Source organism: Oncorhynchus clarkii, chromosome 16, assembly GCF_045791955.1.
Source record: "Oncorhynchus clarkii lewisi isolate Uvic-CL-2024 chromosome 16, UVic_Ocla_1.0, whole genome shotgun sequence".
Lineage (NCBI taxonomy): Eukaryota > Metazoa > Chordata > Actinopteri > Salmoniformes > Salmonidae > Oncorhynchus > Oncorhynchus clarkii.
Genome location: NC_092162.1, coordinates 20,090,062 through 20,117,315, shown reverse-complemented (window position 1 = coordinate 20,117,315; position 27,254 = coordinate 20,090,062). Strand labels below are relative to the sequence as shown.

At 43.4% G+C, this 27,254-nt stretch overlaps 2 protein-coding genes across 2 annotated transcripts in view; both read left to right on the top strand.

The window, feature by feature from the left end:
• The first annotated feature begins 1,676 nt into the window (after positions 1 to 1,676).
• Positions 1,677 to 14,934, top strand: LOC139367505 (glucagon receptor-like). Its single transcript, XM_071105738.1, has 13 exons — positions 1,677 to 1,736; positions 2,123 to 2,225; positions 9,153 to 9,260; positions 10,231 to 10,352; positions 10,772 to 10,878; positions 11,174 to 11,330; positions 11,518 to 11,677; positions 11,771 to 11,831; positions 11,942 to 12,011; positions 12,248 to 12,339; positions 12,541 to 12,679; positions 12,793 to 12,834; positions 14,863 to 14,934. Exons 1-13 carry the CDS (start codon positions 1,677 to 1,679, stop codon positions 14,932 to 14,934), a joined length of 1,293 nt encoding a protein of 430 aa, XP_070961839.1.
• A 5,252-nt stretch (positions 14,935 to 20,186) lies between these two features.
• LOC139368157 (WD repeat domain 90) overlaps positions 20,187 to 27,254 on the top strand; it is a 58,610-nt gene continuing 51,542 nt past the window's right edge. The window contains exons 1-5 of the mRNA XM_071106758.1: positions 20,187 to 20,539; positions 20,702 to 20,793; positions 21,098 to 21,274; positions 25,824 to 25,962; positions 26,180 to 26,350. Coding sequence (XP_070962859.1) covers positions 20,527 to 20,539; positions 20,702 to 20,793; positions 21,098 to 21,274; positions 25,824 to 25,962; positions 26,180 to 26,350 — 592 coding nt within the window. The 5' untranslated portion in view covers positions 20,187 to 20,526. The remainder of the gene's footprint in view (positions 20,540 to 20,701; positions 20,794 to 21,097; positions 21,275 to 25,823; positions 25,963 to 26,179; positions 26,351 to 27,254) is intronic.

Sequence of the window (27,254 nt, the reverse complement as noted above, 5' to 3'; positions counted from 1 at the left end):
GATAGCATATCGCTGCAGAATGCTGTGGTATCCCATCTAATTTGCTGGTTAAGTGTGCCTTGAATTCTAAATAAATCACAGACAGTTGCTCCAGTAAAACACCATCACACCTCCTCCTCCATGCTTCACGGTGGGAACCAGACATGCAGAGATCATCCGTTCACCTACTTTGCGTCTCACAAAGACACAGCTGTTGGAACCAAAAACATGTTGAAACATGTTCTCAAATGCCATTGAAATGGCAGCAGCGGTATGACAACCAGCATATTCCTGAGCATGCAATACGACTTTCCTCAGTACGAAATCCTCAACTACCCACTGTGCTGTCAGACTCCGCATGCTCATGGGGCTGATATCACTGGTCCAAATGTCAGTCGTGAAGCTAATAGCAGTGACGCTATTACTGTGTAACTCCGGTAGGGCAACATCTGAAAAATAGCCCACTTGGTAGTGTGTACCGGTGCTCGACCAGTCAGCGAAAGCCAACATCACCCACGACAGAGAACGGTTGATTGTTAAGGGCAATGAATTCCATTATCTTGGCGTTAATGGATTTCGCTTTGGCGTTAATGGATTTCGTTGTCTCGCTGAAATGTTCTTCCTCTTTCAAATGACTGCTCGACTTGTTGACTGCTCGATCCACACAGCAGACATTGTGGGCTAGGTTAGGACACTAGGTTATAAATGCTGTGTTGCACGTGATGCGCAAAATTTGATCATGTACCTACGTTATATAGGTATGCACGTCAGCTTTGACATCGGTTTTGCATATCTGCGTTAAATTAGACATTGGGCCGATACCGATGTTGGCATTTTTAGCTAATATCGGCCAATTCCGATATTGTGCATCCCTAGTTAACAAGGCACCTAAAAGTAGTTTGAAGTCTTGTTTTCATCTTATTAGCTAAACAACACTACTTTAAACAGCAAAACTGTCCTGGTAATCAGCTTTGTTTACATAGTGGGGATGAAAATAACATTATTTTGGCTGTAATTATCTGTTGATATAGCAACAGACGCTAATAGTTTATCAAATTTCATTGTGACGCAAGGGGGGACTATTTGGTTAAAATAAATAAAAATGTGTGACACCCTCTTGACGCCGGAGAAACATTTAATGTTTTAAAGTTTTTACACATTACATTACACTATCTAGACAATTTTTTCTTCTTCTCAGTTTTCCAGTTTGCTGAAATTATACACATTTTGCTATGGGTTGGAGAAAACATACTTTCTTGCAATTCTACTTGTTTTGCCATGGGGTGGAGAGACATTTTGGCAGTTCTATAAGCACGTTTTCTGAAATTAGACACATTTTCCCATGACTTATGCCATGTTAATATAATATCTGAGTGAGAGTGACTAACAAAATCATTGGAGACCCCATGGAGGTCAGGGCCCCTGGGCACGTGCCCGGTCGATAATTTGGCTATGATTACTACAAGTTTTGATACCTGGGTAGACTAACCAATCAAAAATGTTTTACTGAAGGACTAATTGAGTGACTGTCAGTGACTGACATAGCAAGAGGAAAACTGCTGACGCACAACCAAATTTTGAAATTGCACCTGGTGTATTCTACTATTTTAACGCTCAACAGTAAGTTGAGAACCCGACTGAGTTCCTAAAAAAAAGTGTTCTTGACCTCACAGAGAGCGCTCATCCCCCGAACAGAGATGAGTTGTACCATGGGAAGCATGGCCCTGACCTGCCTACTGCTGCTGAAGATGCTAAAGGTGAGATATGAACAAAATACTGTATTGAGACTGTATCTGTTACATGCAAATGTTGTGTTGTTTTGAGCAGAACCATACAGTCGTGAGTGTTGTTGAACGTGACACACCATAATAGCCAAAGTGCTATCAAGAGCCACTTATAACTGTTGGACACTGTAGAGTACAGTGAGTGTACAGTGTACAGTGAGTTGAGTCTGTACAGAGGAAACACCTATTGTTTAATGGTTGGACTGTGGTGAGACAGAACGTAGCTACTGTCGTACAGAGCAATACATTTTTAGCTGCCCCCATTCATTCATTCATTCAATCATGTTTTTGAAATCCCACTAGATGGCAAAAGAGAAGAAGGCTATTCCATTAATGTTTTTTTTTGTTTCCTCTTCCAGGTGGAGATGGTCGGTGGGAAAGTCCTGGAGGAGACCTACATGAGGTGGATCCACTACAAAGACGAATGTGTGAAGATGATTGACTATGAGCCATTTCCTCAAGGTAAGAACACAACTCGACTCAAATAGATTTGGCATTTAGAAGTGGTTCCTTGGTAAACTTCCCACAGTCTCTCACACACCTGGGAGTAGAGTGCCATAAGTCTGGCAAGCAAGACTAATTAAGGATAAAATAGGATTGGTTCCATTGGCATATTTTTTGTTGTTGTTTTATATTATGAAGTAGGCCAGAAGGCTTCTGGTAGAACAGTGGTTTCCAACCTTTTTGGATTACTGTACAACCAACTGAATTTTGCCCTGCTCAGAGTACCCTTGATAGACATATACAGTGCATTCGGAAAGTATTCAGACCCTTGTACTTTTTTCACATAACTTTGTTACAGACTTATTCTAAAATGGATTAAAACATGTTTTCCCTCATCAATATACACACAATACCCCACAATGACAAAGCAAAAACAGGTTTACATTTTTTTGTAAACATTTATTACAAATGTAAAAATGAAATACCTTATTAACATAAGTATTCAGACCCTTTGCTATGAGACTCGAAATTGAGCTCAGGTGCATCCTGTTTCCATTGGTCATCCTTGAGATGTTTCTACAACTTGATTAGAGTCCACCTAGGGCTGTTGCGATGACCATATTACTGCCACCGGGGTCACGAGTCATGAAAGCAGTCAAATTCCATGTGACCGTTTAGTCACAGTAATTAGGCTTCTCCAAGCTCTGATGCTGCTCATGGTCATTAGTAGCCTACCAAACTTGCTAACTGCCTGGTATTCAGCACTTTTGTCCCTATAATCACTCTAACATTAATGCAAATGTTACTGAAAAAATCGAATCAAACACTTCATGAGAGCCCATGAGGTCATGTTGCGCAACATTTCTATAGGCATGAGAAAACAGAGTGATGGCCTCTATGAAAAGAGGAGGGTCCCATCAGCTTTCTATAGACTTGGCCTATAATTTTTTCTCAACTTTCCTAATATTAAGCACTTTGCGTATCTTTACAACAAGAGTGCAGTCTATCTGGCTGGCATGCTATTTAAGTACACAAGATGACATGTATTTTTTCCCCTGCCCCTGTTTCCAGACAGGTGCAAGATAATTGTCCATTCTAAATCAAAGCAAATTTCACACATACAGTACTGTGCAAAGGTTTTAGGCAGGTGTGAAAAAATGCTGTAAAGTAAGAATGCTTTCAAAAATAGACCTGCTAATAGATTATATTTATCAATTAACTAAATGCAACGTGAGTGAACAGAAGAAAAATCTAAACCAATCCATATTTGGTGTGACCACCCTTTGCTTTTAAAACAGCATCAATTATTTTAGGTACACTTGCACAAAGTCAGAGATTTTGTAGGCATATGTATGATTAAACAATTACACCAAACAGGTGCTAATGATCATCAACTCAATATGTAGGTTGAAACACAATCATTAACTGAAACAGAAACAGCTGTGTAGGACGAATAAAACTGGGTGAGGAACAGCCAAACTTAGCTAACAAGGTGAGGTTGCTGAAGACAGTTTACCGTCAAGAGTCATACACCAGACACAAGACACAAGGTAGTTATACGGCATCAGCAAGGTCTCTCCCAGGCAGAAATGTCAAGGTTGACAGGGGTTTCCAGATGTGCTGTCCAAGCTCTTTTGAAGAAGCACAAAGAAACGGGCAACGTTGAGGACCGTAGTCGCAGTGGTTGGCTAAGGAAACTTACTGCAGCAGATGAAAGACATATCATGCTTACTTCCCTTCACAATCAGAAGATGTCCAGCAGCGCCATCATCTCAGAATTGGCAAAAAACTGTGGGACCCTGGTACACCCATCTACTGTCTGGAGAAGTCTGGTCAGAAGTGGCTTTCATGGAAGACTTGTGGCCAAAAAGCCATACCTCCGACGTGGAAACAAGGCCAAGCGACTCAACTGTGCATGAAAACACAGGAACTGGGGTGCAAAAAAATGGCAGTAGGTGCTCTGGACTGATGAGTTAAAATTTGAAAAATTTGGCTGTAGCATAAGGCTGTAACGGCTGTTGGAAGGAGAGGACCAAGGTGCAGCGTGGTATGTGTCCATATTTATTTAATGAACACTGAAATCACAAAAATAACAACGCGAACGACCGAAACAGTTCTGGCTGGTGCAGACACACAACAGAAAACAACTACCCACTAGAACAAATCATAGAATGCCCACCCCAACTCACGCCCTGACCAACCTAAAATAGAGACAAAGTCAGGACGTGACAGTAACCCCCCCCCCCCAAAGGTGCGGACTCCGGCCGCAAAACCTAAACCCATAGGGGAGGGTCTGGGTGGGCATCTGTCCGCGGTGGCAGCTCTGGCGCGGGACATGGACCCCACTCCACCTTAATCTTGGCCCACTTAGGTGGCGCCTTTTTGAGCGGCGACCCTCACCGCCGACCCCGGACTGGGGACCCTTTCAGTGGGCCCCGAATAGACGGGAGACTCTGGCAGCGCCGGAGTGAAGAGCGGCTTTGCTAGCTCCTGACTGACGGGCTGCTCTGGCAGCTCCTGACTGACGGGCGGCTCTGGCAGCTCCTGACTGACGGGCGGCTCTGGCAGCTCCTGACTGACGAGCGGCTCTGGCAGCTCCTGACTGACGAGCGGCTCTGGCAGCTCCTGACTGACGAGCGGCTCTGGCGGCTCCGGACAGGAGGGAGGCTCTGGAAGTGCTGGACAGGAGGGAGACTCTGGAAGCGCTGGACAGGCGGGAGCACCTGGAGGGAGGAGACGGAGAGACAGCCTGGTGCGTGGGGCTGCCACAGGAGGCCTGGTGCATGGAGGAGGCACCGAATGGACTGCACCGTGGAGGCACACTGGAGGTCTCGAGCACCGAGCCTGCACAACCTGTCCTGGCTGGATACCCCCTGTAGCCCGGCAAGTGCGGCGGGGTGGAACAGACCGCACTGGGCTGTGCTGGTGAACCGGGGACACCGTGCGTAGGGCTGGTGCCATATAAGGGCCGAGGAGACGCACTGAAGACCAGATGCGCTGAGTCGGCTTCATTCCTCCTGGCTCGATGCCCACTCTAGCCCGGCGATACGAGGAGCTGCGATGTAGCGCACCGGACTATGCGTGCGCACCGCATAACACGGTGCCTGCCCGGTCAAACTCTCTCCATGGTAAGCACAGGGAGTTGGCTCAGGTCTCCTACCTGACTTAGCAACACTCCCTGTGTGCCCCCCCCAATACATTTTTGGGTCTGCCTCTTGTCCCTGTTGCGCTGCCGTGCTAACTCCTCATAATGCCGCCGCTCGGCTTTGGCTGCCTCCAGCTCTTCCCTGGGGCGCCGATATTCTCCAGCCTGTGCCCAGGGTCCCTTACCGTCCAAAATCTCCTCCCATGTCCAGGAGTCCTGACCCCTCTGCTCCTGGTTACCACGCTGCTTGGTCCGGTTGTGGTGGGTAGTTCTGTAATGGCTGTTGGAAGGAGAGTACCAAGGTGCAGCGTGATATGTGTCCATATTTATAAAATGAACACTGAAATCACAAAAATAACAACGCGAACGACCGAAACAGTTCTGGCTGGTGCAGACACACAACAGAAAACAACTACCCACAACTCAAGGGTGAAACCAGGCTGCCTAAGTATGGTTCTCAATCAGAGTCAACGATTGACAGCTGCCTCTGATTGGGAACCATACTAGGCCAAACACATAGAAATACAAACATAGAACAAAACATAGAATGCCCACCCCAACTCACGCACTGACCAACCTAAAATAGAGACATAAAAAAAAGAACTAAGGTCAGGACGTGACAAAGGCAGTTTGTTTGCCAAAGGACTAGAGAGTGGTACACGAATGACTGTCTGCAGGCAACAGTGAAGCGTGGTGGAGGTTCCTTGCAAGTTAGGGGCTGCATTTCTGCAATTGGAGTTTACAGGCAGATACTTATCCATCATGCAATACCATCATGGAGGCATCTAATTGGTCCCAAATTTAACCTCCAGCATGACAACAACCCCAAACATACAGCAAACATAATTAAGAACTATCTTAAGCGTAAATAAAAACAAGAAGTTCTGGAAGTGATGGTATGGCCCCCACAGAGCCCTGATCTCAACATCATTGAGTCAGTCTGGGATTACATGAAGAGAGAGAAGCACCTGAGGCTGCCTAAATCCACAGAAGAACTGTGGTTGTTTGGCCCAAACTACCTGCCGAGTTCCTTCACAAACTGTGTGCAAGAATAATTTATGCTGTTTTGAAGGCAAAGGGTCATTGATTTGATATAGATTTTTCTTCTATTCACTCACTTTGCATTTTGTTAATTGATAAATATATTCCATTAACGGGATTATACGGGATTGTGCTGCAGTACAGCACCCTTAACCACTGCGCCACCCGGGAGGCCCAGTTTATCCACATTTTCATCTAAATGTTCTGATCTGTTTTCTTTATGCTAGTGGTTCTATTAATTTGGGATCTGTCGCATCCCACAACTGTCCTAGACTATGTTTGGAATATGTATTTCTCGCACAGAATAGAATAGGTCAACTTTTGTACTATGGGATAGTAAATTGGCATAGGCTAGTGCTCTTGCTGTTCGTTAGGTCTACTCATCTTCTTGGCTGAAAAGTACATGTGGACAGTTCTTCCAATATCTTCAATATGCAACTTGGAACTGGATAAGGATGCGCGCAGTTGCTTCCCCGATGTGTCTGTCTACACTTGTAGCCTGTGAGAAAGACCTGATCAGGTGATGGCAGCCATATGAGTGAGAGGTGCTTCAGAGCAGCAGCACTCCGGGGGAAGGGCACAACGCAGCACTCTGGGCCAAGACTTATGAAGTGTGTACAGCCAGTGCAAAAGAAAAAGCAGAGCTCATTCATTTGAAGCAACTTTTAAAAAATCATCATTAGAGTCGCATCATACGTTATGTTACAATGTATTAAAAATCAAAACATATAGCCCAACATTTGTAGAACCACTAAAGTTACATTAATAACTCTAAATTAAGCATATGGGAGTACATATTTCTTTGTTAACCGCTCAACACAGAATAGCCACATGTGCACACTCCCTCAAATCGTTTGGAGAAAATATCCTTTCTATTTTATTCAGCTTTGTTCAATTGTATTCTTCATACTATAAAATAATATTAATAAAGCCACGGAATTCTAAGCAAATCTTGTCAGCTAAATTAAATAGTATAGCCCACAGCCATTTGGCATAGCCAGATCAAGACCTAACATAAGGACAACTCAGAGTATGCTATTCTGTTCTTCCGAAATAGACTGCATTTTCTTCATATTATGTTTCTTTAGACCTGTCTAAAATGAATAATGCATTTATTGTGAAGGTGTAGGCTATATTACATGGATTTGTTAGACTTTTTAAAATGAAGATGATCCAAAGGTCTGCATCAGTGTCTTGTAGGCTATGTGTGGAAGCCAGGAGATGCTACATGTGTTTATGTTAATTAACGGTCAATTACCCGGAGACTGACAGTTATTTGCTTGATAATCACCGGCTGATGAAATTTTGTGACTGCCACAGTCCTAAGTCCACCTGTGGTAAATTCAATTGATTGGGCATGATCTGGAAATGCACACACCTGTCTATATAAGGTCCCACAGTTGACATTGCATATTAGAGCAAAAACCAAGCCATGAGTTCGAAGGAATTGTCTGTAGAGCTCTGAGACAGGATTGTGTTGAAGCACAGATCTGGGGAAGGGTACCAAAACATTTCTGCAGCATTGAAGATACCGAAGAACACAGCGGCCTCCATCATTCTTAAATGGGAGAAGTTTGTAACCACCAAGACTCTTCCTAGAGCTGGCCGCCCGGGCCAAACTCAACAATCGGGGGAGAAGGGCCTTGGTCAGGGAGGTGACCAAGAACCTGATGGTCACTCTGACAGAGCTCCAGAATTTCTCTGTGGAGATGGGAGAACCTTCCAGAAGGACAACCATCTCTGCAGAACTCCACCAATCAGGTATTTATGGTAGATTGCCAGATGGAAGCCATTCTACAGTAAAAGGCACATGACAGCCCGCTTGGAGTTAAAGGACTCAGGACTCAGACTAAAGGACTCAGACCATGAGAAACAAGATTATCTGGTCAGATGGAACCAAGATTGAACTCTTCGGCCTTAATACCAAGTGTCACGTCTGGTGGAAATCTGGCACCATCCCTACGGTGAAGCATGGTGTACTGGGAGGCTAGTCAGGATCGAGGGAAAGATGAACGGAGCAAAGTACAAAGAGATCCTTGATGCTCCAGAGTGCTCAAGAACTCTGACTGGGGCAAAGGTTCACCTTCCACTGGACAACGACCTTAAGCACAGAGCTAAGACGACGCAAGAGTGGCTTCGGGACAAGGCTCTGAATGTCCTTGAGTGGCACAGCCAGACCCCGGACTTGAACCCAATCTAACATCTCTGAAGAGACCTGAAAACAGCTGTGCAGCAATGCTTCCCATCCAACCTTACAGAGCGTTGAGAGGATCTGCAGAGAAAAATGGGAGAAGCTCCCCAAATACAGGTGTGTCAAGCTTGTAGCGCCATATCCAAGAAGATTTTAGTCTGTAATCGCTGCCAAAGGTGCTTCAACAAAGTACTGAGTAAAGGGTCTGAATACTTAGTGTGTAAATGTGATATTTCATTTTTTCATTTTTTATACATTTGCAAAAGAAATCCCCAAAAAACATTTTGCGGGGTATTGTGTGTAAATGGATGATAATTTTGTATTTGTTTTCATCAATTTTAGAATACGGCTGTAATGTAACAAAATGTGGAAAAGTCAAGGGGTCTGAATACTTTCGAAATGCGCTGTAAGTTTACATTGAAGTGCAGCTAGTTGTAGTTGCCTATCCTTGGTCAGATAGAATTGCCTCGTACAGGCATTCTAAACACTGCACACACTATTTTGGCCAGTCTGGATGACCAGGCTACAAATGGAACGCTCGTGGTCATGTTCTTTCTCTGTCTCCCAGGCTTGTTCTGTAACAGGACGTTTGACCGCTACGCCTGCTGGCCTGATGGTCCTCCTGGGTCGGTGGTCAATGTGTCCTGTCCCTCCTACCTGCCCTGGTTTGACAAAGGTGACTGACTTTTTTTTATTTTTTTGAAATCTACATTGTATTGTCGATGGTCATCTATTGAATTGTGATATGATGTCACAGAATAATACCCCAAAATATATTGACCTATTCATAAAACATATAAAGGTAGCTGTGCTGTTCTAATAATCATATTCATTATGATCTGTTAGGTTCTTATTTTTCAGAGTAAATTACTCACGAACACTAGAGAAGCTTAACCAAGTTTAATTCTTCCTAAAGGGTACAGCTGTAATTCAGCTGTAATTCAGACAGAAAAACATTTCACACAAGCACTGATATTTAACCCTTTCCCCTAGGCTGAGTCTCCTCCTCCACAACCGAACAGCCAATGCATCCCTGTTGCTAGACAGAACCATAGTGATATGTCATGGTTATTGATACCAGACTGTGTCTCTTCTCCTCCCAGGAGATCCCTAATGACTAACAATAACATATCCGTACATAATGTAAACGTTATACATTACCCTCTCTCCCTTAGTGGCATTTGTTAGTTTCTAATCTCTCCACCGTCTCCCCTTCTCAATGCCTGCCACATGTAATCACTTCCCTGCACTCAATACATTCCAAGCTTAGCTGCACCCACTGTATACCTTCCTCTTATAACCCTTAACTTCTGTTGTAGACCCTCAACCTGAGCACTCCATCAGTGACATGAATAAGTAACATTTCATATTCTCAGAACCCAACCGATCTAAATGGCAAAACTGATCCTATTTTAGCACGCCTACTCTCAGACACAGCTCCAATAATTATGCCAATTCGGAAACATTGTTTGTACGTGTTGCTTTCAGAATAGTGTGTGGGTGTGTGTGGGCACAAGCTGTATGCGTGTTTCTGTGGAAAAATATTTTTGTCTGTGCACTCAATGTGTGTTTATGTTTGTGTGTGTGCGCGCACGTGCATGTGTGCGTATGTGCGCAAACACTGGACATGTCTGCGGGATGTCCAGTGTCTCAGGGTGTGGTGCGTCGGCGGTGTGGCTCTGATGGCCACTGGGTGGAGGAGGAGGACGGGGAAGTCTGGAGGGACATGTCTCAGTGTGAAGAGGAACAGGAAATCACATCTCAGGAGGTACCTGGCAAAAACACTATCTATTGTTTTGTACTTGTAGGTGTTAATGAGCACTGTGCCCCTGAGCTCTTCAGGTAAATCAGCCTTCTGTTCCGTCATTTGGAGGACTGTACTACTGTAAACGTATGCAGTCCCTTAACGCAAAGCCTTCAATGTTTGTAAGATCTGAAGGGTCTGGATATTGTAGGTATGAGCAGTGTAATGATGGCGTTTCCACCTTACAGATCTGCAAACATTAATGGATTAAGGCTAAGGGGAAAGGCTAGGAAGCGGTATGGGAACGGCCAACGCTTTAAAAAAAAAAAAAAGTTGTTTCCGTCTTTGTCAGTGACAAGATGTGTATATAAAGTCCTACTTAACATAATCTCTTCTGACATGAGTTTCCATGGTAACGCCGCTCTGCATTGTTTTTTCCACAGCTGTGGTTCAAGCAGTTGATGGTGAGCTTCAGGATGCTTTACACGGTTGGCTACACCCTGTCCCTCTTCACCCTGGTCTCAGCGCTCATCATTCTACTGAGTATCAGGTACACTTGTCCTTCTGTTCGCCACCACTCTTCAAATAGAAACACTGGTCCACTTCACTCATCTCTACTCCAGTAATCAAGCACTTACATCAAAGTCATATTTACCACAGAAAGCCCAAAAGGATACTTTGGATGAGCATTGGAAAAGCAACCATAGAGAAGTAACAGTATGGGAAGGTTTGTGAGTGTGACTAAACATAAGAACATCTTGAGAAGATTTCTGGGTAGTATTCTTTGATGGTATTTTTTTGGTAGTAATACTTCTTGGCCATCTGCCTCTATTGTTCCCTATCAGGAAGCTTCACTGCACCCGCAACTACATCCACGCAAACTTGTTTGTGTCTTTCATCCTGCGAGCTGTGTCGGTGATCGTCAAGGACACCATGCTGGAGCGTCACTGGGGCCGGGAGATCATGAGACAGGCCGACCTGGGAGAAATGCTGAGTCACGAGGTGGGTTGTGAGCAGTGTAGGTGGAGCTACCACATTGCTTGTTCCTATCATATTTATTCCTTCAAGTCTGCAAACACTTGAATACCCTTGAATATGGTGACATGATCTGTGGAGACTAGTTGTTTTTGAAATGTCATCACTGATTGACCTTTATAGTAATCACCATCTTTACCATCTTTATTTCAAGGCTGCCATTGGCTGCAGGATGGCCCAGGTGGTGATGCAGTATTGTGTTCTAGCCAATCACTACTGGTTCTTTGGAGAAGCCATCTACCTGTATTCGGTGCTCATCGCCTCCGTATTAATTGAGAACAACAAGTACTTGCCTTATATCTGCCTCGGCTGGGGTGAGTAACGTATCCTTTGTCTACATCCAAAATACCACTTCTTCCTTTTATACCCACTGTGTCTTATTAATGCTCAATGTCTTTCTTTGTCAGGAACCCCTCTTTTATTTGTCCTTCCTTGGATGTTGGCCAAGCTATTGAGAGAAAACAAAGAGTGAGTGGGTGTCCATGTGTCACCTCAATCAGTGCACACTGCACGGCCTGTTGTTTGCATTGATTTAGAGACAGACGTAAACAATGAATGTCCCAATGTGGTACCCTCAGGTGCTGGGCTGTCAATGAAAATATGAGCTACTGGTGGATAATACGGTTCCCCATTCTGTTCGCGTCACTGGTGAGGGCGGCTATTGGCTCTGTTATTATGTACATTATTGTGTGTGTGTGTGTGTGTGTGTGTGTGTGTGTGTGTGTGTGTGTGTGTGTGTGTGTGTGTGTGTGTGTGTGTGTGTGTGTATTTGCGTGCCTGTCTGTGTGCATTGTGTTGGTCTGCATATTTATAGCCTACTTGTCATACATGGCTGTGTGTGTGTGTGTTTGTTTTTGAAAGCTTGCAAATGCTACTGTCAACAGATCAACTTATTGATTTTCATGAAGATTTTGAAGGTGATTCTATCCAAACTACGTGCCAACAATCAGAATGGCTATCCTGACTACAAGCTTCGGTAAGGAAGAAGGACAAGAGTCTGATATAATGATATTACACACAGGCCTCTTCCTTTACCGATGTGGCATCCAATTTGATAGTTGGTGACAGAGAGAGGAGGAAAGATAAAGGAGCAGATTAAAAGAAAGAGGGCAAGACATGCGGAAAATTAGTTGAGACAGTGAGACAAATTTCCTCCCTATGTCCTATCTCCTGATAGCTTGGCCAAGGCGACCTTGACCCTCATCCCTCTATTTGGCATCCATGAGGTCATCTTCATCTTCGCCACTGATGAGCAGACCACTGGCATCCTGCGCTACATCAAGGTCTTCTTCACGCTCTTCCTCAACTCATTTCAGGTGAGGAACCTGAAACCAGGTTACCCAGGTCAACAAACCATAGCCTTGCATTATTACCTAGCAAGTGAAGCCTATCAGTGTTTTGTTTTAACCCAAGCGTTGTGTCTCTATAGGGATTTCTGGTGGCTGTGCTGTACTGCTACTGTAACAAAGAGGTTTGTAAGATTCTATTGTGTTTTTTTCCGTTATGTTCTATGTTTTTCTATTGTTTTCCATCCATCAAACTCATCACATGCTCCCCCTGAGGTGCCCCATCCTTTCCTATATAAGCTGTAACGCACACACTTACTGCCAACTGCACATCCCTGATTGAAGACTCATTTGGCTACCTCGATTATCTGTGACAATTGCTGTAAACGGTCTGGGTTATGGTGTGATGTGAAGTCAGATGGGTCACAAGTATCTGACAGGTTCGCTAGTGTCTGAAAGAAATGTTAATGACATTCTGAATTACTTTAGGAACGGGCAACTACTATTATTAGACTAATGCCTTTTGAACGTCAGACTTGTTCATTCTAATGTGCGGTAGCTTCAGACCCGGCCCCAGGATAAAGTGACTAAAGGGGCAGTTGAAATCGGCGAGGGGGCTACATTTTTGGGGGTGTCCTTGCATTGGAATGATATTGAATTCTGCTGATATAATCACGCTGTTCCACAATAAACATAACGTTCAAATGCTGAGACTCCAAGATCATTGAGTGCTTTTGAAATTACGCTACACCACAGTAAACATAAAAGTTCAAGAATTGCTTTTGACCAAGAAGTGACAGGTTCGATGCCACGACATCTCGCTGCGCTCCATCAACACCATGGACAGCGCCCTAAACCCTAAAGCAAGATTTTGATCAAAACCAACCAGCTAGATTGAAACAATCTTACGTTTTCAAAAGGGTTGCAGCTTCCTTGATGCTCTGTGGAATTTCCTGAATAATCGATCAATCGATCATTCCTTGAAATCTTCTTGTGAGATCCCCCTCAAATGCCAGTTGGATTAGTTGAGCTTTCCTCAGGTGTAGCGTGTTTGTTCTGTTCTGATTGGACGCCCAAAAAGTCAGTCCATGTTTCAGTGTAGTAAGCATGGTCGGCATAGCGGAAAGAGGCCCAGAGAATCGTTGCAGGATATCAAGTGGGGTCAATTTGTCCTCATTTTTAGCCAGAACGGGTGATTTCAGTCAGAAAAACCTAGCAAACGGCACTGAACTCAGCTTCCACCAAATCTGTTTTGCTTAGATCTTGCAGTGGATTCGCCTTTTAACTCATTTAGAAAGTCATGGCTCTCTGGGTCAAAGGCACACAGGGCCTTCACCAGTTCTGACGTTTCACCAATGACGGTATCCAACGTGCTGAAGAACGGTGTTTTCCACTCAGTCTCTTCTCCTCAGTTCTGCTGGCCTACTGTATTGGCCATCATGTAGGCCTGGAGGTTTGTACTTATATACTGTAACATCGTTGTTTGCTTGGCGCTGGTGGTGGTGCATCAGTGCCACTGGCACTGCACTGTGCCTAAATGGCTTCGAACTCACTGTCGCCCCACAGCTTCTTGACACACTCCAATACACTGTGGACCACTTTGACTCTAGTGTAAAGATCCGTTGCTTTTGCCTGGAGTAATTTGTTTGGAGGAGGGAGAAGACTGAGGATTCTGTGCACCACATGCTGGCTGTAAACTTAAAGCCGGGGTCTGTCACTGTCCTCAGCAACCTTGCAGTCCTCGAGTCTTACTTCTGTGCTTTAGGAACGCATGCATTTCTGCCTGATTTTTATGGAAACCAAAAGGAGTCATACCTTACCACCCAGTGACTTCTCATAGCCGCCCTACACACACCACAGCGTTCCCTGTCCATTGTGCTGACACAGCGCAACGGAGATACAGATAATATTTTGCGCCAAAGCCCCCTTTAGCCCCCTCGTGGACCTCGGGGCAGAAAGATTCTTCCATTCTCATGTACAGTATAGTTGCAGATGTCCTCTTTTGCTCTGCAATCGCCCTTCCTGAGTAGGAAAAATGCATCAATTCAACATCCTTTGATTAAAAATTGGTTTTGCAAAAAGACAGGCTATCATTTACTGAGGGAGTAGAATTGTATGAAGAATAGTAGACTGTGCATCAGTGACTAGCAAGGACAAACTCACACATTTCAGTTGAAGGGAGGGAAGAATGTTTTTTCCTCTGTTGGTTGCAGGTGAAGACAGAGCTTGCGAAGAAACTGCGAAGCTGTAGGATGGAGGTGGAGGTGGTGTGCTGTGGACAGTGACTAACCGAGACAAGAGTAGAACCATTCTCCATCGCCACAGTTCCAGAGAACAATGGAGCTTCTACACCACCACCAACAGGAGTCCAGCCTGATAGTCCTCCATCTCCGCAGGCTCAAAGTTCAAGACAGCATGCTCGGAACACCTCCATGACACCTGAGACTCTCGCTCAACTGCATTGTCGTACCACAACGGCAACCCTGGAGAAGAGTACAGACTGCACACACCTAACTCCTAATGAGACCACGGGGTCTAGTCCATCTATGCAGGTGTCATTCCTCATTCACTTAAACGACCCAGTTGAGTTACCTCCACATGTTGTAAATATTTATTCAGATTAAAGGCCCAAATGCAGCCATTTTTATCTAATATCAAATCATTTCTGGGTAACAATTAAGTACCGTGGGCCTCCCGGGTGGCGCAGTGGTTAAGGGCGCTGTACTGCAGCGCCAGCTGTGCCATCAGAGTCCCTGGGTTCGCGCCCAGGCTCTGTCGTAACCGGCCGCGACCGGGAGGTCCGTGGGGCGACGCACAATTGGCCTAGCGTCGCCCGGGTTAGGGAGGGCTTGGTCGGTAGGGGTGTCCTTGTCTCATCGCGCACCAGCGACTCCTGTGGCGGACTGGGCGCAGTGTGCGCTAACCAAGGTGGCCAGGTGCACGGTGTTTCCTCCGGCGCATTGGTGCGGCTGGCTTCCGGGTTGGATGTGCGCTGTGTTAAAGAAGCAGCGGCTTGGTTGGTTGTGTATCGGAGGACGCATGACTTTCAACCTTCGTCTCTCCCGAGCCCGTACGGGAGTTGTAGCGATGAGACAAGATAGTAGCTACTACAACAATTGGATACTACGAAATTGGGGAGAAAAATGGGTAAAATTTTAAAAAAAAATAAATAAACAATTAAGTACCGTAGTGTAATAGTTTGAAATTAAAATGTGAAACAAAATTACTAAAATAATTGTTTCGCAAGCAAGAAGTTTCAGAGGTCTGTCTAGGAGTGGTCTGAGTGAGGGGTCTAATTGGGGGTGCCTAATGTAACTTGAAAACTAGCTGTTGGCAGAGAGGTTTGACACTTTTTTTGTTATTAACTTATACTGCCTGGGGATGTCATCATGCAAGACAACTCCGCCTATGCAAAACCTGCAGATTAGAAGGTCCTGTGTAAATTGTATTTTCAACGGGCAAAACCTGAAAGTTACACTGATCACATTTTTCCCACTTTTACAGTGTTATTTTCATCAGCTGTTGTACAAAATATGATACGAAACACAGGGAAAACTGAAATTTGACTGCACTGGGCCTTTAAGTAAGATATTATTTGTGTGTCACTCTGTTAATGTACAGTATTTTAATGTATTTCCAAATGATGAGTGGTACAGTGCCTAGTGAAAGTCTACACATCCAACTCCCCCCATGCCTTAAAATTACATTTAAAAAGGGATTAAATAAATACAAATCCTGCCGATCTACATGACCTACTCCACATTTTCAAAGTTAAAGAAAATTATGGAAAATGTTCCACAAGAAAAAAGAACATGTCTAAATTGCATTTGTGTTCACACCCCAGAGTTAATACTTCATGGAAGTATTTTGGCAGCCATTACAGCTGGGAATCATTTTAAATGAGATCTAACCGGTGTGCCAAATGGCTAGCTAGATAGTAGCATTTCAATCTGTGACATCACTTGCTCTGAGACTTTTAAGTAGTTGTTTCACTTGCTCTGCAAGGGCCGTGGCTTTTGTGTAGCGATAGTTAACTATGCTTCATGGGAGGCAGTTGTTGATGGTTTCAGAGGATCCCTGGTATGAGCCCAGGTTGGAGCAAGGAGAGGGACGGAAGCAAAGACTGTTACATTTGCACAACTCTTAGGGCAACATACACTGAGTTTACCAAACATTAGGAACACCTTCCTAATATTGAGTTGCACCCCCCCCCCCCCTTTTCCCTCAGAACAGCCTCAATTTGTCAGGGCATGGACTCTACAAGGTGTCAAAAACGTTTCATAGAGATGCTGGCCCATGTTGACTCCAATGCTTCCCACAGTTGTGTCAAGTCGGCTGGATGTCCTTTGGCTGGTAGTCCTTTGGCTGGTAGACCATTCTTGATACACACGGGAAACTGTTGAGCATGAAAAACCCAGCAGCATTGCAGTTTTTGACACAAAACAGTGCGCCTGGCACCAACTACCATACCATGTTCAAAGGCACTTACTGTAAATATTTTGTCTTGCCCATTCAACCTCTGAATGACACACATACACAATCCATGTCTCAATTGTCTCAAGGCTTAAAAATCCTTCTTTAACCTGTCTCCTCTCCTTCATCTATACTGACGTGGATTTAACAAGTGACATCAATAAGGGATCATAACTGTCAGCTGGATTCACCTGGTCAGTCTATGTCATGGGAAGAGCAGGTGTTCTTAATGTTTTGTATAATCAGTATACATTGTTTTTGTCAATATTGCTCAAGCTCTGTTAATTAAGGTTAATTGATGGACAGTAATATATAAACCTTCTGGCCTGGACCACGCAGGAACACTCAGCACCTCTTGGAAAGCCATTCTGGTATGTTTGGCATTAACATTTGTGTAATTGAAAAATAAAACTCTCCCAGGGTTAGGTTTTCAGAAGACTAAGGTGGGTTTTCCTCTAACATTTTAGCTGGGTTTTACTCCCTTCATATTTATTTTGATCCTAACAAAACACCCCAGTCTCTGCCGGTGACAAGCATACCCATAACATGATGCTGCCACCACAATAGTTTAAAATAAAAGTTGGTAGAATGTTATTCAAAATTGTTCACAGCTGTAATGGCTGCCAAAGGCTCCTTCCACTAAGTATTAACTCTGGGGTGTGAAGACATATGCAATCAAAACATCTTCATTTTTGATGAATTTGGAAAAATGTATATATTTTTTCTCTCGCTTTGAAAATGCGGAGTACGTTGTGTAGATCGTTAGGGGGCAAACCCCCCCACATTTATTCCCTTTTTAGATTTCATTTTAAGGCACAAAATGGGAAGGCTGTGCAAGGGGTGTGTAGACGTTCACTAGTGATTGTGTCTCAAGTAGTCATTTTGTATTCGAGATGAGTGAAGCTTATCGCTACAAGACTTTTGAAATGTCAATAGATAAAATGAAATATGACATAAAAAAATCATACTTTTCCTGCTGTTGTCTTTCTGGAGTCCATAGGGTGGATAACTCAAAAACATGTTTGTGTCAGTGATGCGTATTTGAACCCTGAATGCATCAGTCGCTTTACGCAATTTAACATGACCTTTTACCATATCATGTTTAGTGTGGAATTTATGCTTAAAAGTATCCTTATCCAACTCAAGACATGGGTCGGGCTCCCAACTCATAGGAATCCCCACCCAGTTGACTACTTTAAAATGGTGGAAGCCCTCAATGGCAATGTCCATGCTAAAATGGGTTTTATCCATAATGAGTTTATCTCCATGACAACAAACTCCAATATCAAGTTATTTTTTCTAAGTTGCCGAAATGCCACTTGAGTCCACCTATATCAGTGCATTCCTAACCTAACCAAACTTCTATTTGGTCAAATAAGTCCATTTAGCAAATTAGCAATACTTTTTTATTGTTGACCAAATTTGATACTCTTATCTCATTGACCTCCATATAAAAAATCCTCACTTCGTGGGCTTATTTCTGTGGACAGATTTTGGGCAGAGTAAAACCTGTTGTTTTGCCTCATACTCTCTGGCTCAACCATTCCTATGGGGGAAATTAATGGGGAAAGAATGGGGTTTTGGGATAGACACAGGCTTCGGAGATCTTATACACTACATGACCAATAGTATGTGGACACCTGCTTGTCGAACATCTCATTCCAAAATCATGGGCATTAATATGGAGTTGGTCCGCCCTGCACTCTTCTGGGAAGACTTTCCACTAGATGTTGGAACATTGCTGCGGGAACTTGCTTCCATTCAGCCACAAGAGCATTAAGGAGGTCGGGCACTGACTTCGGGTAATTAGACCTGGCTCTCAGTCAGCATTCCAATTCATCCCAAAGGTGTTCGATGGGGTTGAGGTCAGGGCTCTGTGCAGGCCAGTCAAGTTCTTCCACACTATCTCAACAAAACCAATTCTGTATGGACCTTGCTTTATGCATGTAGGAATTGTCATGCTGAAAGAGGAAAGGGCCTTCCCAAAACTGTTGCCACACATTTGGAAGCACAGAATCGTCTAGAATGTCATTGTATGCTGTAGACTTAAGATTCCCTTCACTGGAACTAAGGGGCCTAGCCCGAACGATGAAAAACAGCCACAGACCATTATTCCTCCTCCGCCAAACTTTACATTTGGCACTATGCATGTGGGCAGGTATTGTTCTCCTGGCATCCGTCAAACCCAGATTCGTCCGTCGGACTGCCAGATGGTGAAGTGTGATTCATCAATCCAGAGAACGCATTTCCACTGCTCCAGAGTCCAATGGCGGTGAGCTTTACACCACTCCAGCCGACACTTGGCATTGGGCATGGTGATCTTAGGTTTTTGTGTGGCTGCTAGGCCATGGAAACCCATTTAATTAAGCTTCCATCAAACAGTTCAGTGCTGACGTTGCTTCCAGAGGCAGTTTGGAACTCGGTAGTGAGTGTTGCAACTGAGGACAGACCATTTTTAAGCACTACGCACTTCAGCTCTCGGCGGTACCTAGACATTTGCACTTCACTTACAGTTGACAGGGGCAGTTCAATCAGGGTAGAAATTTTAAGAACTGACTTGTTGGAAAGGTGGCAGCCTATGACAGTGCCACGTTGAAAGTCACTCAGCTCATCAGTAAGGGCATTCTACTGCCGCCAATGTTTGTCAATGGCGATTTTGTGGCTGTGTGCTCGATTTTATACACCCGTCAGCAACGGGTGTGGCTGACATAGACAAATCCACTAATTTGAAGGGGTGTCCACATACTTTTGTATATGTAGTGTATGTTTTGTTCTATGATATATCAGTCAGTTAACATTACCTTTATGAATTATGGAGCATTCGTGTGCATTTGTGTTTGTGCATTTGTGTTCCCAAAATGGAATGTTAGTTGATGAAGATTACCACATAGAGCAACACGTATAAGATCTCATAAACCTGTGTTTACCACAAAACCACATTAATTTGCACGAGCCATGGTGGCGTTAATGCCAACAAAAAGACGCCATTACTATTGTTCTCTATGGTCCTGAACTACCGCTCCCAGAGGCACCGTGGGACGCAAAGACGTGACGACGTATTACAGTTGGAAACGGCGGCGATTGTAGCGGGAGAGTACAGATTGTCATGCCAAAATCTGTTGTTTACATGGCGAAGAACATAAAAAACCTTGCTTCCACAATTTTAAAGGAAAATATGGAGTGAGACAAGATACGTACTTCTTTCGTAAAGCACGTTAAATGTTGATGGTACCTTTGTTACCAAAGGTCGAGTTGATAGCACAGCAAAGCCACAGTGGCTATCCGGTACAGCATTATAGTACATATTTTGCCAGATATCAACAGGTGAATTCACTTACTAGCTAACGTTAAGTTAGCTAACGTTAGCTAAGTAACTTGAAAGGACTCCCTGACATATTGCTACAATGACGTCGAGAGGTAAAGGGTTTATTTGCATATCACTGCAGGTTACCAGCTAACGTATTTCACTGCTAGTTAAAAATAGAGTAATGAATTATGACAACTATTCCAACTAGCTAACGTTAAATGCATTTACACTATTTATAACTAGTGCCCTTCAATGTTTATTGTGCCTGACAGTGTGGCAACACCCCTATGTCAACATCTTCAAACACATGAGAGTTGAGGAATGGAAAAAGACCTCAAGAGAGGGAGATGTGACAACCTATATGGTAGGCAACAATACTCTTATACCTTAACAAATCACTCTTATTACCCAACCCAGCATTGGAGAGAGGAGGCAACCTGGGGTGGCAATCATGTCAAAGGTACTCAATACCTTGTGCCCACTCTCTCCCCTCCTCAAAATATCAGAGAATTGAGGAGAAGCTCTGAGGTTGACCCCCTTTAGACCTTCTCATCCAATGCCCCTGCTCATGTCAGATGGAAATGAGGAATCAGAAACTACTTTTGAGATTCACCCCAGGTCTTCAGTTTGCTTTTTAATTGTGACTTTTCATTATGACATTTTGACAGGACAAAACACTGATGTGTTCAGTGTTTCGGATCCGGGGGTCCATTCCAGCCAGCAATTACATCCTTCTGCCCAAGACCAGCACTCAGTCCCTGGGGCTGACAGGACGCTACCTCTACCTGCTCTTCAGACCCAGTCCTGCCAAACACTTTGTAGTGCATATGGACATCGCTGCTGAGGTACAGACTGGGGACATGGTTTTCAATCCTGGCCCTTTCTTGGGTTGAATTCTGCATTGTTATGTACAGCTTGGGTGTACCATTGTTTTCTGTATTGGCACACTCCATTGTGGTTGTCATTCCAATTGAAGGAACTAGGGTCTGGTTTCAATGATAGAGGTACTATGTCACTGCCTTTGTCAATAAGCGTAAAAAATACTCAACCAAAAAATCACGAGGCAGACATTTCAGAATGTCGCGATTCAAAACCATAGTTTGGGGGGAAAACATTTGCAGTGGTTCTCGTTCAGCTAGTTAATGCAAACCAGCCTCTTGATCTCCATCTCGCTAGCAAATATTTTGTATTTTATTCAAGCGGACCTAGGAAGTGACGTAGTTCCTCAATGCCAAAAGAGTCCATCAAACCAGACCCTAGTCACTGTGTTGCCTAGGGTTGGGTTTTCGAGACTAGGAAGGAACACAATGGCATTGTCAGGCATGTAATTACATACTTTATAAAACTGATTTATATAGGATATCTGTGTTGTGAGGCATGTTATTATTCAACAAGGGCATAGTACTTAGTATTTTGATAGTATGATGGATTGGCATAGCACTGATCAAATAAATATATGCCTCAAAATTCTAAGGAATTTGCCGTGTTAAATAGTGAAATAACATTACTATTCAGAACAGTCTGTCTCTTCTCTCCCACTTCCACGACACTCAATACCTGTTTTTATACTGAACAAAAATATAAACGTAACATGCATCAATTTCAACAATTTTGCTGAATTACAGTTCATATAAAGAAATCAGTCAGTTGAAATAAATGTATTAGGCCCTAATCTATGGATTTCACATGACTGGGAAGGGGTGCAGCCATGGGTGGGCCTGGGAAGGCATAGGACCACCCACTGGGCTGGCGTGGTTACATGTGGTCTGCGGTTGTGAGGCCGGTTGGACATACTGCCAAATTCTCTAAAACAACATTGGATGCAGCTTATGGTAGAGAAATTAGCATTAAATTATCTGGCAACAGCTCTGGTGGACATTCGGGCAGTCAGCATGCCAATTACAATCTCCCTCAACTTGAAACAGCTGTGGCATTGTGTTGTGACAAAACTGCACATTTTAGAGTGGCCTTTTATTGTCCCCAGTACAAGGCGCAACTGTGTAATGATCATGCTGTTTAATCAGCTTCTTGATATGCCACACCTGACAGGTGGATGGATTATCTTGGCAGAGGAAAAATGCTCACTAACAGGGATGTAAAAAATTGTGCACAACATTTTAGAGAAATGCTTTTTGTGCATATGGACAATTTCTGGAATCTTTTATTTCAGCTCATCAAACATGGGCCCAACACTTTACATGTTGCGTTTTATATTTTTGTGGAGTATAGTAGCATGCCTCCGGAACTGATTCTCAGTAGAACACCACTTATTCCTTGTGATATTGATCTACCTGCTAGAATTGGCTGCTTTCTCATGTGTTTTATACCCAACCTTTCATTTTGAAAGTGCTGTAGTTCCTATGGATTTAAAACCCAAGGTTATTTTACCACCACTCATTAGGGATTATGACATTTAGTTGAGATCTTAACTGGAATTGGGAAAATAAGCCTTCTAAATCTGTCCATCTAAGCTTCTTAGATTTATCCATCTAATTATTGAACGAGTAATATAAATCTCTAAGTTTTAAGCCTACAGTAGTTCATTAGACTAGTTGTTTTGGTGCCTCTATAATGCAGTCTAGGTTTTAGCACCTCGAGTGACACGTTCAGCTCTGTTATTGTCTTGTCTAGGGTTTTGGGGGATTATGTTATTCTAATATCCTTGCATTTAGCCAGGGCCATATTCATAAAGCCTCTCAGAGTGGGAGTGCTGGTCTAAAATCAGTTTTCCCTAGATCATAATGAATAAGATTAGTAGGGGACCTGATCCTAGATCAGTAATCCTATTCCGATACCCTTTATGAATACGTGTGCTGTTCAGGCGTTCAACCATGGAACTCTCCTTGATAAGTTACCAGACAGAATCATGACTGGTATTGTTGATTCCAGCTTTATGGATGTTACATTTGCAGGCAAAATCACAACTTGAATGTCTCACAGAATGGACAAACAAAATGTAAATTAAGCTTCTGATGTGTGTGTCTATAGGTCCCCTTGGAATACCCAAATATTGGCATGTTGGCCAAATAAAACAGAGGCATTACTTGTAACATTAAATGGGCCAGATTTTGGGGAGACTGAACATATTAGCAGAAGTCTGAGTTTGTAAGTCTCTTAGGTCAAAACATGAATAGGCATTTTGAAGGGAAGGCTTGGCTGAACACAAAAAAAAGGAAACATTTGAAAAGGATGTAATTTCCATTATTACTTTAGAGTGGAAATACAACCGTTATGGATATTACACCCATTGACATTCAAATCTTAAAGATTTCTTTATCAAAATCTATCGTAACACATTTGTTGTCTACTGGAACTTTTGTAAAATGTCAGCAGATGGAGGAATTGTACCTAAATAATGTCTGCACTTCAAAATACACTGAACAAAAATATAAATGCAACAATTAACGATTTTACTGAGTTACAGTTCATGTAAGGAAATCAGTCAATTTAAATAAATTCATTAGTCCCTAATCAATGGATTCACATGACTGGGCAGGGTCACAGCCATGGGTGGGCCTGGGAGGGCACAGGTTGAATACCTTATGGTTAACTACTGTGTGAGCATGGTTTCATTTTTGAATAATTCACCTTTTTTGTCAGGGTGACCTTCCCCTGGGATTGCCCGTATGGTTTCTTGCTACCATTATAAGTTTTGTCGCATCTACCTCGTCTCTGACTCTACCTGGGTTCCTTCTCTTGTGGATTTCATAACCACGCCTTTATAACCATTAAATCATGATGAGACATGAATTTGTTCAACCATTTATCTGAACGTGCTCGTCTTAACACATACGAACCCCTATGATGCTCTGCCGCACAACCCCAATACACAACTCTCTCTACATGAACTGTTGGGAGAGTTTATTCTACAAGTCCAACCGTTTAGTTGCCCGTCTATCTCTCGTAGTGTTTGGTGTGTAGCCCATTCACTCACGCTGACCAGCTCCAGTACTTTGTTCTTAACTAGAGCTTCAAAGTCAGCCTCGACTTTTGGTTTGATAGTATAAGTTAAGTGTTGTGCTTTCAAAAACGTTGGTTTGTGTCTGACACGAGATACAGCTGCCCCTGTGTCAATCTCCATATGTACTGGCTGCCCCTCTAGTAAGGGAGAGGCATAGTAGCCATACCCCCCAGCAACAGTCAGGATTTTTAGTGTGACTTCCTTGTCTGAGTCTCTCACCTCAATGTTCTCTGCTCAACAGCGTGAACATATATTTTTATTTTGTTGGAACGTCTGTTTGTTTTCAGTCTTTGACGTTTTCTCTGAGCGCGATGTTGCCGGCAGTTCATGTCCTTACATCAGCACATAGCCTGATGTCCCGCTTTGCCACAGCGAAAGCATGTGCCTTGATTTCCCTGTCTCTGATTCTCAGTTGAGATAATCAGGGAAAGTGCACAACTGCTGAGCGTCTATCATCTAAGTCCATGGACACACTGACTTCAATGGCCCTTGCCAAGGTCAGATTACTTTAAGTCAATAGTCTCTTTTGTGTAGTGTTAGCAATTGATGTTATTCTTCAATAACACAAACTCCAAAGCAAATCAGGGGGAGAAAAATAGGACAAATCAAGATGTTATGCTGGGAGGTAGATGTTCAGTCTCCCCTGTCCTCAGCTTTTCTCCACCGAACAAAGGAAAAGGATGCCATTTATAATCCCCCCACACTAGCCTGGGGTTGACCAATCAGAAGTCCTTGCAGGACAACTGGCCAAATAACAAGTGTGAGTTCAACCATTTGACCTTGCTCATCTTAACACATATAAACCTCTATGATGCTCTGCGGCAGGACCCCAATACACAAGACCTAGTACCTCATTTTGACAAGGTTGATTTCTTTTACCCCAGGCCACTCAAAGCCATGCTTAAAAGTTGGACACACTATATCATTCTGTCATTAGATTTGCCTAGGGGTTCAGTGGATCACTTATCACTCTCCTCATGGTTGCAAAGAGTGAAATAGACCTATTCTCACTCTAGATGTAGGGTTGTGACGGTCCTGGAATTTAGGATGACTAATTGGCCAGACTAATGACTGCGGTCTCTGTAAAAGTTTGAATAGCAAAAATAAAAACATATTTTTAGACGCACATTTTCTCCTTCGCTCCTGATTGCATGTGCTGCCATAGAAACATAATTCATCTACGAGTTATATGTATATGTGTGCTGCTTCTACATTGTGGGGGTTGTTACCTCTGCAACCCGAGACTTTGTTGCTCCTTGCCGACTCAAGAAACTAGCAAAGTTTCATCACGTTGTTAAGAGTCCATTTTTACCTCAAACGAACTAAACTGTACAAATAAGTATTCACATTTTTACCAATTACCAGTAAAACCCCACCATAAGAATTACAGGTAGTATATTTGACCTCCCTGTTTCCTCTGCTGTTTTTTGTAGGAGGGCCAGGTGATCCGTGTCTCCTTCTCCAACCTGTTTAAGGAGTTCAAGTCCACGGCCACCTGGCTGCAGTTCCCCTTCCTGTGTGGAGCGGCCAAGGGTTCGGTGTACGAGAGCACTGCAAAAACAGCCAGACACGGTGAAAACATACATCTACACCAAACATAGTGACACAGTTACAACAACAATCATGTTCAAGCAAAACTGGTTGAATTGTAACAGCTATAAGCTGGTCATTTGAATCAGATTTGTCGAGTTTTGTCTTCTGTGATGTCTTCACTGAACATGGCTAAACCAGCTAATTACAATTGTACTGCGGTATTCCTTGATCATGACCAAGTTCTTCTATTGGCCAGGACTGGTGGGTCCCGCCCCCTCTACGGTGCGTTGGACCTGTCTGATGATGGACCTGCAGTACATTCTCTCTGTCTACCTCAACCGCCGCCACAGCCACCTGAAGACAGTCAAACTGTGTGCCAACATGTCAGTGAAAAACATGTTCACCAGTGACCTGGTGCTAGACCCTGGTGAGACTGAGACCCAAAGCTATCACAGGGTTTTATAATAGGATTATAATGTAATATAGTGTTAGATGCTTCATGTCAGGTTTACCAAGGACTGTGTATGTACACAAAATGAAATTGCAATCTGGGAGAAAATTCCTGGCTCAAAGTTTTTAATGTTTCCACAGAACTAGCTATTAGTTACCTTTTTTATTAGTAATAACGTGTCAGCTTTTGTCATTGAGGAAGAATGTTCCCTGAGATGGGAGAGGCAGGACTTGCAGTGCAATCTGCTTCACAAATAGAACTGACTTCTATTTTACATGCTGACTACACCGCTCGCGTTGCAATATAAATAAAAAAATCTATATTATTCAATTATTGCACCCACACTGCTCGCGCGCGCCAACGAGCATCTGCATTGCCAAGGGCTTAAATAGAAATCAGTTCTATTTCTGATGCAGATCGTGCTGCATGTCCTGCATCTCCCATCTCCTCATTGGTTTATAGAAGCAGGTACCCACGTGCCATCTCATTGGTTATACCCACGTGGGTGACTGAAAGACGAAATCGGTCGGTGGCGGTAATGCATGTAATTTATGAAAGTTGCCAATCACAATATAAAGTCAAGAGAACAAAAAGCCTAGAAGGACAAGAGATGACTAGAAACGATTCGGTTGACCATTTTATGTGTGGATTAATTGTCGGAGTAGAGGACCTTGTGCATTTCAGGTAAAATAACAATGTTTATCCCAGGACAAATTAGCTATCAACAGCAATCTATCTAAATAGAACAAATTAGCTAGCTAGCTAAATTGCTATAAAGGTTTAATTATTTTCGACCTGTCCCCAAATTAATGTAATTGGTTCAGAGTTTGTTTTGATATTTTAACCTGAGCGCGTGTGGTGTGGGGGCAACAAAATAAAT